Source organism: Ochotona princeps, chromosome 14 (assembly GCF_030435755.1).
Source record: "Ochotona princeps isolate mOchPri1 chromosome 14, mOchPri1.hap1, whole genome shotgun sequence".
Lineage (NCBI taxonomy): Eukaryota > Metazoa > Chordata > Mammalia > Lagomorpha > Ochotonidae > Ochotona > Ochotona princeps.
In genome coordinates, this window is record NC_080845.1 from 17,658,104 (window position 1) to 17,677,269 (window position 19,166).

At 43.5% G+C, this 19,166-nt stretch overlaps 1 protein-coding gene across 1 annotated transcript; it reads left to right on the top strand.

Moving 5' to 3' along the window:
* Positions 1 to 855: 855 nt before the first annotated feature.
* On the top strand, positions 856 to 18,811 carry INIP (INTS3 and NABP interacting protein). Its single transcript, XM_004581145.4, has 5 exons — positions 856 to 1,003; positions 3,169 to 3,251; positions 13,572 to 13,674; positions 16,408 to 16,498; positions 18,547 to 18,811. The coding sequence occupies exons 2-5, from the start codon at positions 3,227 to 3,229 to the stop codon at positions 18,640 to 18,642; spliced, it is 315 nt and encodes a 104-aa protein (XP_004581202.3). The 5' UTR covers positions 856 to 1,003; positions 3,169 to 3,226; the 3' UTR covers positions 18,643 to 18,811.
* Positions 18,812 to 19,166: the final 355 nt, after the last annotated feature.

Sequence of the window (19,166 nt, forward strand, 5' to 3'; positions counted from 1 at the left end):
CAAGGCCCTGGAATGCAGAAAACCCTCAATCGCTGCTGAACATGGAATGAACAAATGCTCACTGCTGAAATGATCATTTCAGTCATGGATCTACTCACAACAAAATTATGCCACACAAACATCTAGCCAGGATACGTAACAGCGACCTCAGCATAGATGAACCCATCAATGTCAGGTTTCCTTTTAAAGTAACTGAACGTGTAGGGGCGGGTGTTCAGTCCCTGCTTGGAATGCCTACAGCCCAGATGGGAGTGCCTGGGGAGACCTCTTGGCTCGGCTTCTAATTCCAGTCTCCTGCTCCGCATATCCCAGGGAGTACTTGGGTCCCTACTTCGCAGAGAAGATGGTCACCCAGTTCCCCTACTCAGTCCCGGCTCAGCCCTCGATGTTGTGGGCCTTTGGGGTGCGAACGACCGATGATTTCCCTCTCTCTCTCTCGGCTTTTCAAATAAATGAAAATAAATAAATAAAATAAATATAAGGTAACTGTAACTCCGGTGTGTTGGAACCCGGAGTCAGGTGACACTCCTAATGGTGTCTTGGAGTTTTTATTAACTTACAGCACCTCCTCTTTTAAAGCGTGGGCTATGAAAGCGTCTACATCTTCCGTGCTGTTTGTGGGTTTAATTAGAAAACGCGTCACGCGGATGGCCTTTCTCTGTTCAGGAGGGAGCTCGGGCGGAGAAGCCAACGCCGGTGCTAGGGACCCACTTGCCTGGTAGCGCCGCCCCCAACAGTACGGACTACATCTCCCACCGGCCTCTTCGGCTGCATTCGTCAGGCGGGGGCGTTCCGTCCGCCCTAAGACTGCCATTCACTCGCCCTTCGCGGTGACGGCGACCCGTGGGGTTCCAGAAGGGAGGCGGGACTTCCGCTCCGCCGGGCGCTCGTCAGGCAGGAGGCGGAAGCGTGGCGGAGGCGGTAAGGTTGGAGCGCGCCGCGAGGCGACATTGGTCTGGAGTGGTCGCGCCCCCTTGGCCGTGCGGCGGTCCTCGCGTGCCGGGTAAGTGGGATGGATCCCCGGCGCCGGCCGCGAGTGGAGGCGTGTGGCTCCGCCAGCTGCTGGACAGCTCCTCCCCGCTGACCTTGCCCCAGACCAAGCTTCCGTCCCTTTTCTTGGTCTCGCCCGGCCTGCCCACCGGGTCCGTGGGCGGGGACCCTTGAGATGGGCCGGTTCAGCCCCGGCTGCTTGAGCGGAGGGCTCTGTCGTCCTGAGTTCCTGATGGGCAGCTTTCCCCGGCTCGGGCATCGGTCGCTGCGCGGTTCTCCACCTGCGAGGCGCCGGGCTCGCCTTGGAGAGGGCGCGTTCGTCAAGTTGGTTTGCAGGGGTTGCTTGAGTAGGACTCTGTAATTCGCACTGTGTTGTGGTGTCCCCCCCTTCGTCTTGGAATTCATGTAGGGCTTCATTCACAAGAGCAGGATGTTTGTCAGCCAGCTGCCCTAAGTGGTTTGTGACCCTGGACAGAGGCACCCCGTCTGTGCAATGGTGGTAGAAAAAAGGACCGATTGCCCGCGTCTTAGTGGACAGTGTGGAGACATGTGAGGCTGGCCATGGCTTAAATGGATAGCGAGATGCCTAGAAGAGAGATTTTTTTTCTTCCTAGCGCTGAGCTCGTATGGACGCCTGTCAATTGGGCTGCTGGTATATATATTAAAGACTGAATACCGTTGAATGTTGGCATTGATACCACGGAGAGTAAACCATTCATGTTCCTGTTCATCAAAGGCTCAAAGCCTGCAGAGTTTTTTGGATTTACATATTTGAAAGGCGGCATTTAGGGAGGGGAGCTCTCTCTGGTCCTTGCTTGGTTCCAACTTTGGGTCCACACCCTCTCTGGCAATGACCATCAGGATCGCTCCGGAAACCCCTCAAAACAACCAACCAACCAACCAAACAAACAAACAAAAAATCTAGAATAGATACACAGAGAACAACAAAGAAAGCCTAGAATCAGGCAGGAAGCGGTCAGCGTGGACTCACTTATATCTTTTAGAAGGGACACAAAGATTAGTTACTCCTCAGTAGGGCATCAAAGATTTCTCTGATCACCCCTCCATAAAACTGTTCTGCACCTAAACAGTTGACATATGTGTTGTTAGAGTTATAAGCCAGTCTAGACTTCCAGAAAAAAAAAAAAAGCCAGGTTCACCAAAATTATGCTTCAATGCTATAAAAAGCTAAATACTATACTGAAAATAGACACGAGACAACTGAATAGTAATCTATAGCCATTTTAAGGTGTATAGAACCTGGTTGTATATAAACTAAAATTGAAATGTCAATGAAGAAGTCACAGGAGGTGGTTAAGAACTTGCATTTTTTTAAACATTGGTTACTCAGTACTATGCCCACTAATTCCATAACGTTATAAATTGTTGCTGATGTTATATTGGGGCTTTTAATTGATTGGGATGATATTCTGCCGGCTCTACCTTCAGACCAGAGATGGTCTCCCCAAGAAAATGTTGAACTTATCTGGACAATAAGATACTGAACTCTATGCTTGGTATATGTTTGCAAAGAAAGAATCTGAACTTAATTTGATCTGTAATACTACAACAAGGTGGAGGAATCCACCATGGCGGGGGGAGGGTTTTAGGAGGGGTGGAGGGAATCCCAGTACCTATAAAACTGTGTCACATAATACAATGTAATAAAAAAATAAACAAATAAATAAAGATGCTAACAAAGTTGTCAGGAAAAAAAGAAAGAAAGAAAGAAAGACAGGCGGCATTAGAGAGTGTGTGAGTTTCCATTCTCTGATTCACCCCCGACATGGCCAAGGTTGGACCAGGCTGAGGCCAGGAGCCGAGCTCCATCCACCTCTCCGGTATGGGTGGCACGGGCTCAGGTGCCAGGGCCTTCTGCTGCTTCGCTAGGTGTGTCAGGGAGCTGGGTTAACAGTGTGGCAGCTCAGATCTGAACCAGCCTGGCTTTGCAGGTGGTGGCTTGACTTGCTATGCCACCGCACTGTCCCTGAGTATCGATTTCTAATTTAAGCCTGTGCTTTTGCAAATGAGTCTTTCTGGAGAGATTAACTGCATAAAGAAACCACAACTAGATCAGCTGGTGTTTCTGACAACTTTTCGTTGTGGTGAGAGCGTGGTGTATTATACACGTGTATATATGTGCATATATAGATAGATAGATATGCATTTGTTTTGCAGGTGATTGTGAAGTGGTGAGTAATTGCCACTGAATATAATTGTGACAGAAGATACAAAGATGGCAGCAAATCCTTCAGGACAAGGTAATTAATGCATGCTGAAGTTGCTGTTATTACTGGAGACTTTTTTTCTTATATTAATGTATTTGAAGAAGAGAAGAATTCTCACAGAGCAGTTTAGAATAGCCACAATTGAAAAATGATCAGGGTTGTGATATAGGTAACCCAGGGTCAGGAGTACCTGGGTCACCTGTAACTCATTGGAGTGCCCGGGTTCGAGTCCTGTTTCCACTTTTGATTCCGGCTTGCTGCTCATGCCCACGCTGGGAGAGCAGTGATGGCTCAAATCCTTGAATGCTTGCCACCAACGTTCCAGTCTCGGCGGTTGGACCTGTTACGCCACAGTACTGGCTCTTTCTCTTGTTCTTGCTTGTTTATTTTCTTCAAGGCATCTTTGTTATATGTGTAATATGTTCCTTTTCTCTGGCTACTTTTACAATTTTTTCTTTGTGTTTCAGCATTTTGTCTCTTATTGTTATTATTATTTATTGTTGTTGTTATTTATTGTTATTTATTGAGTTGCAGTGGCCCAAGGACTTGAGCCATCCTGTACTGCTTTCTTAGGCTATTAGCAGGGAGCTGGATAGGAAGTGGATCTGCAGGGACTCATATCAGCACTCATGGTCTGCAGAAACAGAACAGTAAACTTCCTTCGGGACTAGGGAGAGGAGTCTTTTCTGGTCCTTACTTAGTTCCAACTTTTTAATCCCCACCCTCTCTTGCAATGATCATCGGGTCGCTCCGAAGCCCCCCCTCAAAAAAAATATTACAATAGATAGACAGAGAAATACAAGGAAAGCATAGAGCCAGACAGGAAACAGTCAGCGTGGATCCACATATACCTTACTAGGTAGGACACAAAGATTAGTTACTCCTCACTAGGGTATTGAAGAGTTCTCTGCACACCCCTCCTAAAACTGTTCTGCACCTCAACTGTTGACAAATGCCTTGTTAGATTTATAAGCTAGTTTAGACTATCCTAAATCTGCCAAGTTCAGCAAAATTATGCTTCAGCACTATAAACTGCTAAATACTAAAATGAAAATAGACACTAGACAGCTGAATAGTACCCTATAGCCACTTTAAGGTGTATAGCAGCCGGTTCTCTGTATAAACAAAAAAATGAAATGTCAATGAAGTAGTCATAGGAGGTGGTTAAGAACTTACAGGGTTTTAACATTTAGATTATTCAATACCATGTCAATTAATTCCGTAATGTTATAAATTGTTGTTGATGTTATGTTGGGGGTTTCAATTGATCGGGATGATACTCTGCCAGCTCTGCCTTCAGACCACAGATGGTCTCCCCAAGAAACCGTTGAATTTATCTGGACAATAAGATGCTGAACTCTATGTTTGGTATATGTTTGCAAAGAAAGAATCTGGACTTAATTTGATCTGTAATACTGCAACAAGGTGGAGGAATCCACCATCGGGGGAGGTCACGGGGAGGGCTTGGGGGAATCCCAGTACCTATAAAACTGTGTCACATAATGCAATGTAATAAAAAAAAAAAATCACCACTCACAGGGGGTCTGGTGTTGCAAACAGAGGCTTGACCCACTTGCTGCCACACCAGCCCCAGGTTATGTGATTTCTAATGCTCTGACTTCATGTCTGCCAATGGTTTTTGCCATCTCCAGTTTGCTGCTAAGTCAATCCAGTGGATATTTTGTTTGATTCATTGTACTGTTGTAGCTCTAGAACCTCTGCTTGGTTATTTTCAGTAGCTCCTATATTTCTTACTAAAATGCCCCGTTTCTTTACTCTGGATCTGTGGTCCTTAACTCCTTCGCTGGTGAGTGTGCTGTCTGCATTATTCTTCTGGAGTTGGTTTCTGTTGACTGTGCTTTGGTTGCATGTGGGTCATGGGTCACGTTTTTCCTTTTCTTCCTGTGATTTTTTTTTTTAAAGATGTTATTTATTTTTATTGGAAAGTCAGATATACAGAGAGGAGACAAGACAAGGAAAATTCTTCCATCTGCTGATTCACTTCCCAAGTGACCATAACGGCTGGAGCTGAGCCAATCTGAAGCCAGGAGCCAGGAGCTTCTTCCGGGTTTCCCATGCAGGTGCAGGTTCCCAAGGTTTTGGGCCATCCTCAACTGCCTTCTCAGGCCACAAGCAGGGAGCTGGATGGGAAGTAGGGTCCCCAGGATTAGAACCAGCGCCCATATGGGATCCCGGCATGTGCAAGGCAAGGACTTTAGCCACTAGGATACCACGCCGGGCCCATGACTTGTTCTTAAATGTGGACATTGTGACTTTGATTGTAGACTCTGGATTCTGTTGTGTTCTGCTAAGATGTAGTGTTTGTCCCAGCAGACAGCTTGGCCTAAACTCGAGCTCCACAGCTTCTCTTGTGTTGGGTAACAACTCAAAGCTTGCTTAATTTTTTCAGTCTCAGCTGCTGTGTTATTGCTGGGGCGCTTGGGTCTCTTCTGTGTGTGCGAAGTTTGGCAGTGAGAGAGAACTTGGGGTGGATTTCACTTGTACAGATAATATAACCTTTACTCCTGCTGGCTTTTCTTTTCATTTCCCTTCTTGAACTTTTGGTTGCTCTGCCAGTGCTGAGCCCTGTATTTTAAACCTCAGACTTGTTAAGGAGAGGCTAGAGCTGTTTCTGGGCTGTGGAGTTCATCAGGAAGGCCGCACGTGTCAAATCCTACCACTTCTCATTTCTGCCTTGTTGTCAGTTCAGTCTCCAGTGCCTTTAAATAAGTACTATTAGTATTTTACTGAGATTTGAGTCATATTCTAGTACCAGGTCTGTGCTGGTCCTGTTCTATCTGTTAATTCTACTCAGTAAAGGTTCTCAGGTATGATGGAAGTGTAGGACAGGTTGGACATGTCAAACTCAAAACCCTGAAACATGAAATGCTGTGAAATTCAGGACTTTCTGAGTGCCATTATGGTGCCACAAGTGGAAAATTGCACAGCAGACTTCATGCTGGGGGTGGCAATCAAAATGTAGCCATGTTAAAAATACTGAGTCAATTTATCCAAAGGCTGTTGTATAAGGCTCATATGAAGCATGTGCATGCTGCATGTAGACCTGAGTCCCATCCCCAGGATATCCATTTGATATATGCAGATATTCCAAAACTTGCTGCCACACCGAGTCTCAAGCTTCGGATGAGGAACACTCAGCCTGTGTTGTAACAGGCCAGCTTCTCCTGACAGCGTTGCCAGCTGACACTGCATCGTGCTCCTGTCGGGTCACCAGCTGGGCTTTCCCTGCTCTGTGTATTCATCACCGGTCAGCATTTCTTGTGCCCTTTGACCTCTTTTCACCATTAAGTCGTAAGGACTCACTGAAAAGGCTTTAGCTAGATTGGACTTGTGGTGGTGCGTGTGAAGCTGCCGCTTGCAAAGCTGGCATCCCCTGTGGGTGCCAGTTCAGCTCCTGGCTGCTCCTCTTGTGATCCAGCTCCCTGCTGGTGGTGTTGTGGCAAGGGCTCCTGCGCCCAGCGTGGGAGCTGCACGTGGAGCCCCTGGCTTCCCCGTGGCTCAGCCCTGGACATGGCGGCCATCACATGGTAGATCCCTCTCTGTTCATGCAAATACATAATCTTTTTCTAAAAAAAGAAAAAAGAAATAAATTGAGTAGGAGTCAAAGTAAAAACTGAGGAAGGAATGAAGTCTATTTGGGAAAGAAGACAGGCTGCTAAAAAACACACTAAAACACACTAAACTGGTTTTTTTTTGTTTCTCTGTTCTATTAACACAAATAATCAAAATTTACTGTTTGATGGTTACTGTTTTTTTCAGCATTTATTGTAAAAACATAAACATTTTGGTGTTGTCTTTCATTGATCCTTAGTTACACCCACTATGACACATCCCAAGTCTAAATAGAAAACAGTTTAGATTGGTCCTGTGGTTTTTATGGTTCTTTCCTCAGTGGTTTTGTGGATATCATAGAGTTGTTGCTGTTAGCGACCAGCAGAGGGCGTCTGTGTCATGCTCTGCGTCATGCTCTGCAGACTCCTGGATTCTCAGTGACAAATGTTTCCATTTCTTCTTCAGATCGACCCTATTTTGGTGTGTTAGATTATTTCTGAATAGCATTCATGTGTACCAGTATGGCATTTCAGTGTCAGATGCTTTAATTATCTTAAAATAACTGAAAAAAAAAGCTATTTCAAAAACAGTCATGATCTGTGTACTGTAATTTGTTAATGTTTCTGGTGCTAGAGCCTAGAACCCATTGTGTTCATGAGCCCTCTCTCAGATGCAGTCCTTTCCTGCTGTGGTAGTCATCAGGACTGCTAATTTCATTGAGGTCACAGAATCTCATATTCTTTTTTTTTTTTTTAAGATGTATTTATTTTTATTACAAAGTCAGATATACAGAGAGGAGGAGAGACAGAGAGGAAGATCTTCCGTCTGATGATTCACTCCCCAGGTGAGCGCAACGGCCAGTTCTGTGCCGATCCAAAGCCAGGAGCCAGGAACTTCCTCCAGGTTTTCCCATGTGAGTGCAGGGTCCCAAGGCTTTGGAGTGTCCTCGACTGCTTTCCCAGGCCACAAGCAGGGAGCTGGATGGGAAGTGGAGCTGCCAGGATTAGAACCAGCACCCATATGGGATCTCGGGGCATTCAAGGCGAGGACTTTAGCCGCTAGGCCACAGTGCCGGGCCCAGAATCTCATATTCTTGATAGCATCCAATGTAATTGGAACATTTGGTAGGGTCTTAATATTTGGTTGATAAGAAGTAACATTTTAGGAATTTTAATGCATGGACAGACTGTCAGACGGTTTTGGCCAGGATACTATTTGTCTCACTGTGTTGGAAGCATTCTTTATTGCTAAATATGGCAGCTGGATTGTTCCATTTTGACTTTAGAAAGACCAGTGAGGTACATGAGTAATGAACTTGAGTTTTCTTCAGTTGTTTTGTGTTTATGTGAAACTGCTGAGAGTAGTAACTGAAAGCCTTGCAGATAGGCCGTGGGCACTGTTAGTTTGGGGCTGCTCTGGATGCTTCCTGCTGTGTAGGAATGGCTGGGCACAGCGGTTGGGGTTTTCTGATAGAGTTTTACACGTCTTAACTTGAACCACTTGTGAGCCAAAGGAAAGAGGACTTAAACGACAGACTCAACTAGGGTTTGCTCCCCCTCCCCCCATTTAAGCTTCACTAGATTTATTGTACTGATGCATAGAAATGGCCTTTTAAATTCTTTGTTTCTTTTTAAAGATGAGACTGTGGATAGAAAGGCAAAATTTGGAACACGCTTTATAAGCTACATTGCTTTGTTTTTTGTTTTTTAAATATTGATAAAACAGAATGGCAGGGTCTCTATTTCATTTTATTTGAAGGGGTGAATGGAAACAGAAACAAAGAGGTTCACTCCCTGAATGCCCACAACATCCAAGTTTGGGGCAGGCCAAAAGCCAAGAGCCTGGCACTCAGTTTGAGTCTCCTGTGTGGGTGGCGGAGACCCAAGTGCTTGAACTGTCACCTGCTGCCTCCCGGGTGTGCTTAGCAGGAAGCTGGGTTGGAAGTGGAGCAGTCAAGGACTCAACCCAGGCATTGAGCTAGGACATGGAGGCAATTCAAGAGGCCACCGAATGGTGCCAAATGTCCTCTGTCAGATTTCTTTATTATTATTATTATTGTTTCATTTTAATTGCCAAGGCAAAGAAAATAAATTAGATTTCTGATGCTACGGTGAACCTAAACCCAGGTTGAAACTAGGTCAAGGTAAAATCTGATATAAAGTAACACAAGATCTGTTGTTTGTTAGGAGATAGATTGGTATCCCCAGATCCATTCAGACTAGTCAGGGAGGTCTTTAATGTGATATCTGCGTGCTAACCAATTGTACCCAAGGCCTATAAATTGGTGGCTGGTACTGACATTCGAACTTGATTCAGCTTACTGGGAAACAGCATGTTTTCTAAAATTTTGGTTCCTTTTTAATGGAAAAATCTATTCCACATGATTTGATGATAAGGAAGAAGGACCTTTTACTGGATATTTAAGGGCTCAAGTTATTAATAATAGTCCAATTTAACTCTTAAATCTTTTTTTAAATTTTTTACCATTTTTATTTATTATACGGTTCCACTCACCAACACTATTACATGGACATACATCTTTTGATATGAAGCATCCTCTTGTAGGAATGCCTCTTCCCATGCTTCTTTTGATTACTTGACAAAACGTGGTAAAATGAGCAGTGGGGTAGCATACGTGTGATCCAAGTTCAACATATCTTGGAATATTTTTATAGCATGTCAAAGTTTCCTTCTGTTAAAGCCACAGGGAGATAGGCTTTTGCCTTAGCAGTCAAGATGCCCTTGGAATGTCTACATCCCATGTCCAAGTACCTGGGTTTGAGTCCCCGTTTTGGCTTCCTGCTAATACAGCAGTGATGACTTAAATGATTGGATGCCTGCTGGCCGTGTGGGAGAGTCAAGTTGAGCTCCTGGCCCCTGGCTTCGGCTCAGCTGATGTCAGCATTTGAGGAGTGAACCAGCGAATGGGAGTGTTTCTCTCAAGTGAAATAAGTAAATGAATAATTAGTTTCCAAAGCCATACAAATAATTTCCAGTCCAAATATCCAAACATATCAGCTTTCTATCTTAAAATCATTTGTTTTCATTTATAGCAGACTCTTTAATCTATGAATTTTTAGTACTTCTGGAAATTATTCTGGAAATTCACAGTGCTAATTTTAAATAGTTTTTAAAATTCTTATAGAATGGGTTTTTGTGTCATTTATTTTCCCTTCCTCCCAAGGCAGCTCACTTCCATGTCTTTGGGGGAAAAAAAGAATCTTATGTAAGTTTATAAATGTTAAAGGGAGTTGAAAAGCTCAGTTGTGTTTGTACAAATTTCAGTGGACATTATCCATCAGATTAAGGCTTTCTCCATTGTTGGCTGCAATTCATACAATTTCTGCATTCGGAAATTAAAATTACTGTGGGAGGACAGTTGATTGGATGTACAAAACAGAGAAATACTTCCAGGCACGGGTGTGGAAACAATTGATGGGTTCCATAGATGATTTATGGGAACTCCCATAATCTCAAGTCAACTCCCTGTTGTTGATATGTAAACTCCTCAAACCCTCCTTCCTTATCCTGTGTGACCCTCAGTCTATAAAAGCCTAATGCTACCAATTGACTTGGCTATTAACTATTGTGATTATTGGCTCTGTGCACCAGATCCGTTGCTGCCAGACAGCAAACAAGTGGCGCCCAAACAGGGAATTGAAAGCAGGTAGAAGGTGCAGTGGAGACCCCCACAGAAAGATAAGTGGGAATAATGGGCCAAAGTCAGCATAGAGAGCAGTGTTTTATCTATCTTGTACAGAACTTTTTAGTGAAACGTGGAGCAAAGATAACTAGGCAGCAGTTGCGTTCTTATTTAGAGGTTATTTGTGAGTATAATCCTTGGCCCCCAGATGAAGGGACCCTAGAAACTGAATTTAAAAATTTTAACCAGAAAAAATGGTGAAAAGGCCCAAACGATAGAAGATATTCATATTAGTTTTTGGATTACATAGGCTTTAATTAAATCCACTATTATAATTTTAGAAGGGAAACCTGCAAAAGACTCCTCTAAGAGGAAACATCACTGTAATGTGGCTAAAAAGGAAATGCCTCATAGTGCAGATGAGGAGGATGGAAAAGGGGAATGTGTGAGAGACTCCCCTAATATGAGATTCCACCATAATGTGACTGAGAAAGAAATGCCTTATATTACTGATGAGGAAGATGAAAAAAACAGAACGAGTGAGAGACCATCCTAACAGGAGATGCCATCGTAATGCAGCTGAAAGAGAAAGGCCTTATACTGCAGATGAGGAAGACAGAAAGGGACAACTCGGGAAAGAGTTCCCTAATGGGAGACGCCAACTGTAATGCAGCTGGAAAAGAAATTAAAGCTTCTCGTGTTAAAATAACAAAATCGCAGGACTTCTCAGAATCTTCTAGTGAGGAAAATGAGGATGGGATAAAAGAACATTGAAGTACCAGCCCACACCGTGTCACCCTTAGACCTGGTCAAGGACATGCCCTAGTGTTTGCTATTTCCTGGAGACCTCATGAATTATGATTGCTTTTCCCAATTACACTTAGCCAAGAAAATAATCAACCTGCGTGTGAGAATCTAGACTTTAAGACCACCACAGCTTTTAAGAAAGCTTGTGCATTCTATATACCCACTTCTTCTTATGGGTGGGAATATTTAAATGGCTGGAGCCAGGGAGTAAATTGGATTCCCTATGGTTTTGAAGTAATAACAAAAACAGGGCTTTCTCCTCCTTATTTACAATGGAAAATGTGGAGGAGTGATATGGCTAAGGAAAGCTTGGGATCCCTAGGACCAGCAGGTCGACAATTCCCCGGGGAGGGGCAAGTGACTTATGATATGTTGTTTGGAGATGGGCAGTGCAGTACTACAAAGCAGCAAATATAACTACCCCAAGCTGTGTTCACCCATGTATGGGACACAGCGCTATGGGCCTGGGAAAAATTGAAACTGGAATTTGCAGGCAGTTATATGAAAGTCGTCCAGGGGCTCGTGGTTTATGCTGACTGTATAGGACACTTCACTGACTCCATAGAAAAATAAGTCCTAGGTGATAGTACTAAAAAACTGTTACTCAGACACCTAGCCTTTGATAATGCCAATGAAGATTGTCAGGCTGTTGTCGTCCAGTAAAAGAGACAGAAGATCTGAAAGCCTGTCTCAACAAAGGGTCATTCAAACATTGTGCTCCTTTAGCAGCACTTGAAACCTTTGCTAGTCAAAAATGCTAAATGCTGTAATTGTGGAAGCTAGGTCACCTTCATAAATAATGTTGAGCATCTTATTTAACTCAAAAACATGGTGCTGATACTGCAAACAATAATTCCCCTGAAATATGCCCTAAATGCCATCAAAGCTGATGTTGGAAAAAAGAGTGTAAATCTAAATTTGACTGTGATGACTGATGCCTGTGGCCAGGTAACTGATGGTGGGACATCAGAGGTTTACAAAACACCAATATCCTTAATACCTGTTGTTGTCTTAAAGCCCCGTATGTGCTACTCACCCTTCAGGTGTAAATCCTGGAGGACAAAATTCTAATCAATTATGGCAAATGGATGCTATTCATATATCACTTTCTCCTTAACCAGTGTGCCAATTTTTTTTACTTTTTTATTATTATTATCATTATATGATACAGTTCCATAGGCCCTGGGATTTCTCTTCCTCCCTCTCCAAGTATCCTCCCTTCCCCAGTGAGTTCCCCTGTATTATTACTATAGTATAGCTCTTCACAAACAGTCATATGTCCGTCATTGTGGGTGTGGCATGGACAATGGCAGAGTCCAGCATCCTATTGTCAAGATAGAGTAAACAATTTCATTGAGAGTCCATCTTTGGTCTGGAAGTAGAGATGCATAATACATTGTATCCTCACATCTGGATATGATAGTCTCCATTACACAGTTACTATGTCCCCTTAAATGGAAAGCCACAATACAAAATCAACAACAGGAAGAAAAATAGAAATTTACAATGCCATGAAGTTAAATAATATGCTTCTGGATATGATAGTCTCCATTACACAGTTACTGTACATCCCCTTAACAAGAGAAAAGCAACAAAACAAAATCATCAACAGGAGGAAAAAAAAGAAATTAAAAACACCATGAAGTTAAGTATTATGCTACTTAATGACTAATATGTCGCTGAAGAAATGAAAAAGAAAATCAAGAATCTTCTTGAAGAAAATGATGCTGCTGTATGATATATGGGTCAGTGAAGAATTTAATGAGAAAGAGTTTTGAAGAAATGAAACTAAAAACAAAAAAATCAAATTCCATGAGATACAGTTTCCTCTGACCTTTGTTGGTGAGATACGTCTTCCGTAGGCAACAAATACATGGGTTTTGTATTTTAATCCAGCCTACTTATCTGTGATGTTTGATTGATGAGTTTAAGCAATTTACATTCAGGGTTAATATGAATGGGTGGTAATTTGGTCCTGTCATTTAGCAATGGGTTGTTCATTGATTTAGGCTTGTGTTGTGTTTTACTGGGATGTTCTTCGCATGTGCCTTTGGTTGTGGTGGGAGTTATTCCTTTCATCTTTCAAGAAAACATCTTTAGTATCCTTTGTAGGGAGGGTTGAAAGCACGATACCTTAGTGCTTATAATTCTTTATAGTTTGCAATAGGCATCATTGTATTACGTTCTGGAAAATAACCATTTGGGAAAGGGGTGGATAGTGAGTCTAATATGTTGCAGAACAGGAATTTTGTTTTCTGCATCTTCTACAGCCTCACCTTTGTACATGATCTACGATCTTTATTTCTCTTCATTCTTCATCTTTTTTTCAGGTTTTCAAAACAAAAACAGAGTTGCGATCTTGGCAGAACTGGACAAGGAGAAAAGAAAATTGCTTATGCAGAACCAGTCTTCAACAAACCATCCTGGAGCTGGGTATTGAATCCTAATTGTGGTGCTAATATGAATCATATTTTTTAAGAGAATAGAGGAAAATATTTACGTTATGTTACTTTGTTAAGCATACATATCTTAATTTTTTTCATGGTTGGTAAGAGAAAAGATTTATTAGACTAATTCAAAATGGTTGGCAGTGGTTTCTTTTTTTTTTTAAAGATTTATTTATTTTTATTACAAAGTCAGATATACAGAGGAGGAGAGATAGAGAGGAAGATCTTCCGTCCGATGATTCAGTCCCCAAGTGAGCGCAACGGCCAGTGCTACGCCGATCCAAAGCCGGGAACCAGGAGCCTCTTCCAGGTCTCCCACGCGGGTGCAGGATCCCAAGGCTTTGGGCCGTCCTTGACTGCTTTCCCAGGCCACAAGCAGGGAGCTGGATGGGAAGTGGATTAGAACCGGCGCCCACATGGAATCCCGGGGCTTTCAAGGCGAGGACTTTAGCCGCTAGGCGACGCTGCCGGGCCCAGCAGTGGTTTCTTAAAGGCTGCCATATATGTGTTGTGTTTTGTTTCTCTAAGGATAGCTACACTTTATGTGTTCTAATTCTTAATTGGGACAGACCCTGTAACAAAAGCAGTTAATAAGGATTTTAAAATAAATTTATGAATGCTTGCTGTGCATTTCATGTATCACTTTTGCTCAATGAAGACTACGTCAAAATGATGGAAAATGCTATAACACTTATAGAGAGCATCTTCTGCAAAGAACAGTACATGTGTGGAGAAATGCAAGGCAAAGGAACGTGTTTTGGGGGGTGATCTATGGGAGGAGAGTGACGGAAGTGGGTTTGCTTGCACAGTCCCTGCCATGCTGGCTGGGCCGATAGGAGGCTGGTGTTGTCGCCAGGAACAGAGAATTTATGGAGGATGGAGACGGCTTTCTCCTGTTTGCTGCTGCTTAATTGCTTTTAGTTATAAAATAATTTTTATGTCAAGGATATTTTGTGATAACATACGCTGGTTTTCTTCATTTCCCCATGAAGACTTTTAAAAATTAGACTCTTACAGTAGTCAAATTTAAAATATTCTAATCATAATATATAATTTTCTGTACAACCCTCTTTTGAAAAATGAATCTTATGTAAGATTTTTGTAACCAGTGATCTGTATTGTAAGCGCTTTACAAAGTAGGTCAAATTCAAGCGGCTTAATGATCTGTATTATTTTCAGTATCTGCTGTATTCAGTATTTTCCCTCATATCTATTTTGTGAATCAGCTGCCAATCTATTTTGTCAATCCTGACTTCTCTTTTTCTCACTCTCTTTTCTGTTGTCAACTGTTTCTCTCTTGTTGACTTCTCAACCCACTGCAGTCTGACTTGCAGGCTCCCCTTCTCCCTCCGTTAAACTCTGTGTTCTTGGCTGGGTGCCGCAGAGCAGCCCATTCAATTGCCACTCAGATGCCTGTGTCCCAAGGCAGAGTCCCGGACATGGCACCTCCATGTACAGTCCAGCTCCCTGCTAGTGCGTTCCCGGGAGGCAGCAGGCCATGTCCTAAGTACTTGGGTCTCTGACTCGAAATCTCAAGTTTTCACCCAATTTGGAAACCCAGATGGAGTTCCTGGCTCCAGGCTTTGGCCTGGCCAGCCCCCACTGCCGTGGGAGTAAGGCAGAAGATAGAGGATATCTCCACACCCCTATCTGCGCTTCTTGTTCTACCTTTCAAAGAAATAAAATAAGCATCTTGTAGAAAGAGAATATTTTCGCGCCTGTATCATTTAGAATCTCCTGGCAGCCAGATCTGGCAGAGCCAAGTCATTTCCTTACCAGACTTCTGAGTGCAACTTGATGTCATTTTTTCTTTTTTAAAGATTTATTTGTCTGTTTGTTCATTATTGGAAAGTCAGATTTACAGAGAAAAGGAGAGACCTTTCATCTCCATCTGATGGTTCACTCCCCAAGCAGCTGCAACTGCCGTAGCCAAGCTGTTCAGAAGCCAGGAGCCAGGAGCTCCTTGCTTGTGGCCTGCGAAGACAGAACAGGACAGCCCAGGACCTTGGGACCCTGCACCCACATAGGAGACCCGGAAAAATAAATGAATCTTTGAAAAAAAAATGTAGTTAGTGGGAGAAAGACTTTACATGGTCTTTTTATCCCGTAAAGGATATATAATGAAAACTGATTTGGAGAGAAGGACGACTCCTCAGGAGGGTTATGGCACAGTCTGGTGACTGCTTGATGACACCTTGTGCACTTGAAAATCGCTGAGAGAATAGATCTTTAATGTTCTCACAGCAGATGAATGGTAAGCATGTGTAATGATGGCTATATTTATAAGCTTATCATTTCACAATGGATACAAGTGTCACAACATCACACTGTACACTGTAACCACATATGGTGGAAAGAATAAGGGTGTCAGGCTCAGCATGGTAGCTAAGCGGCTAACGTCCTCGTCTTGAGCGCCGGGATCCCATATGTCTGCCACTTCATGTCCCAGTGGCTCCGCTTCCCACCCAGCTCCCTGCCTGTGGCCTGGGAAAGCAGTGGAAGACGGCCCAAAGCCTTGGGACCCTGCACCAGCATGGGAGACCCAGAAGAGGCTCTTGGCTTTGGATTGGTTGCTGTGGCCACTTGGGAGAGTGAATCAGCAGACGGAAGATATTTCTCTGTCTCTCCTCTCTGTATATCTGACTTTTCAATAATAAATTTTAAAAAATAAACAAGTGTGTCTGCCTCAGGCAACCGATTGACTTCCACTGCCTTTTAGTATTGCACTCTCAAGGCCGGCTCTGAACAAGGACTTCCGGGACCACGCCGAGCAGCAGCACATCGCCGCCCAGCAGAAGGCAGCTTTGCAGGTGAGCCTGCTGTCACTGGCATTCTGTCTCGAGCCGTTCCACAGTTTAGAAGCCAGCACAGTTGTTGTATCGAGTTACAGTGGAATTACAGTGGTACATAAAACTGTACCACATAATTACAATGGTTTGCTGATGTTCAGTCATGGCCAAAGGGTTTGAAGGACCAATTCAGCAATAATTGAGAGTGATCTATATGATGCTGACATGGTCATGGTTGATTTGGGGCTGCGCCTGCAAAGGGATGGTTTGGGGACCAGACAGTTTGGGATATTTGGGTGGACAGGATGATTTTTTTAATATTTATTTTATTTTTTTTATTGGAAAGTCAGGTATACAGAAGAGACAGAGAGGAGTATCTTCCATCCGTTGATTCACTCCCCAAGTGGCCACAATGACCAGAGCAGTGCCGATTCAAAGCCAGGAGCCCAGAGCTTCCTCTGGGTCTCTAATGTGGATGCAGGGTCCCAAGGCTTTGCGCTGTCCTCAACTGCTTTCCCAGGCTACAAGCAGGGAGTTGGATGTGAAGCAGGATCACCAGGATTACTGGATTAGCTAGGCTACTGCGCCAGGCCCGGACAGGATGATCTTAAAAAACTAAACAGGCTAGGTTAATTGTAAGCATGTATTTTTTTCAAATTTGTCATGTTACCGTATCCTTTGATAGTTTTATAGATTTACTGTTTGTGTGGTTGTTTGAATGATCAGCACAGCTGTTGTGCAGGAAGTGTTTAAAGGAACGTGATGCTGCATTGGATTAAAACATCATTCAGAGTAATAGATGGTTAGAGGGCTGCAGTCATCTCAGATCATTTCAGATTCCCAGAGACACTGAATAAAGGATCAGGAGTTATGTTTTGTGGGCAGAATTTCATTCCTGTGCTTTTAAATCTTAGGATTCCAGAACTGTTTCACGTCGGGTGACTTTTTTCAAAAAGTCCTCTTTCTCCAGACAAAGGACATTCTTGGTGGTTTTCTGTTATTTACATCTGACATTATCTACAAAAAACATTTTTAAGACGTCTTTATTTGAAAGAGAGGGAGAGGCAGAGAGACAGATCTTCCATCTACTTCACTCCCCAAGTGGCTACAGTGGAGCTGGGCTGATCCAAAGGCAGGAGCCGCAAGCTTCTGGGTCTCCCATGTTGGGTGGAGGAATTTAAGAGCTTTGGCCATCATCTGCTGTTTTCCCAGGCACATTAGCAGGAAGCTGGATCAGAAGTGGAGCCACCAGGACTAGAACTGGCATACATGTGGGATGCTGGTGCCCTTGGGTGTACCTTATCCACCACAAAAATGTTGGTTTTTTTTTTTTTTTTTTTAAAGAGATTTGCTTATTTTTATTGGAAAGGCGGATATACAGAGAGGGGAAGAGACAGAGAGGAAGATCTTCTGTCCGTCCGATGATTCACTCCCCAAATGACCCCAGCCGCCGTTGCTGCGCTGATCCAAAGCCAGGAACCAGGAACTTCCTCCAGGTCTGCCATGTGGATGCAGTGTCCCAAGGCTTTGGGCCGTCCTCGACTGCTTTCCCAGACCACAAGCAGGGAGCTGGATGGGAAGTGGAGCTGCTGGGATTAGAACCGGCGCCCATATGGGATCCCGGGGCATTCAGGGTGAGGACTTTAGCCGCTAGGCCATGAGGCCGGGAAACGTTGATGTTTAATTCATCAGTAATCTGTGCCCTCCCTCCTTCCACCAACTGCATTTTGTCAGGTTCCTGCTTTGTTGACCAAGACGGTACTTTGGGACCTTTGGTGCTAACTTTCCTTGTTTCAGGGAACGAAACAGTTCCCATCTTTGGCTCATTTATTGAGTGCAGGGGATCACAGGGAGATGATGGAGATGACAAGGGAGTGCTGGTGCTGCTCGTTAATCTGAACCCTGTATTATTGCCAGTCTCCTGTGTGTGTGAACAAAGTTAGCAGCAACAGAACCGATTTTCCAATAAATTTGGCCTCAGACATTCTAAAGGATAAGTGCTTTAACTACGTTGTTTGGAAACTTATGATCCTCATAGCTTAATTGCCTTTTTTTTAACTCTTTCTCAGCATGCTCACGCACATTCATCTGGCTACTTCATAACTCAAGACTCCGCGTTTGGCAATCTTATTCTTCCTGTCTTACCTCGCCTTGACCCAGAATGAAGGGACTGTGATGGACGTGACTCTGACGATAAATGCCAAAGCTACTCTCAGTGCTGTTCAAACAGTAACTTTCAGAATTCTGGTGAACTTTTTTTTTTCCGCCTCTTTGAAAGAAATGAACATGTAGACGAAGACAAAAGCAAGGGCAGTGAAGATGAGAGCTCGGGATAACCCACCTGGACTGTGCCGCCTAGGTCTGTAACTTTTTTTGTTAATATCATTTGATTTTTATCTGTAAACCCCACCAAACTGTAGGTTACCTAAAATCACTCCCCCCCTCCAACAAGTTGGTCTGAATATGTCATGTCCACCACAGCAGACGGTCAGACGCCACTTGACTTCACGCGGGTACCTTTTAAAGCAGGGCCCCAGCAGGCTTATTTAACTTATTTACGTTCCGGTCATCTTTGGTTTATTAGATTGATGTCATTGCACCGTTTCAGCTGATAGGCACATGTGTATCATCTTGAAATGCTTTGTATAATCACAACTACTTCCTCTATTCTCAATTTTGAAAGGAAAAT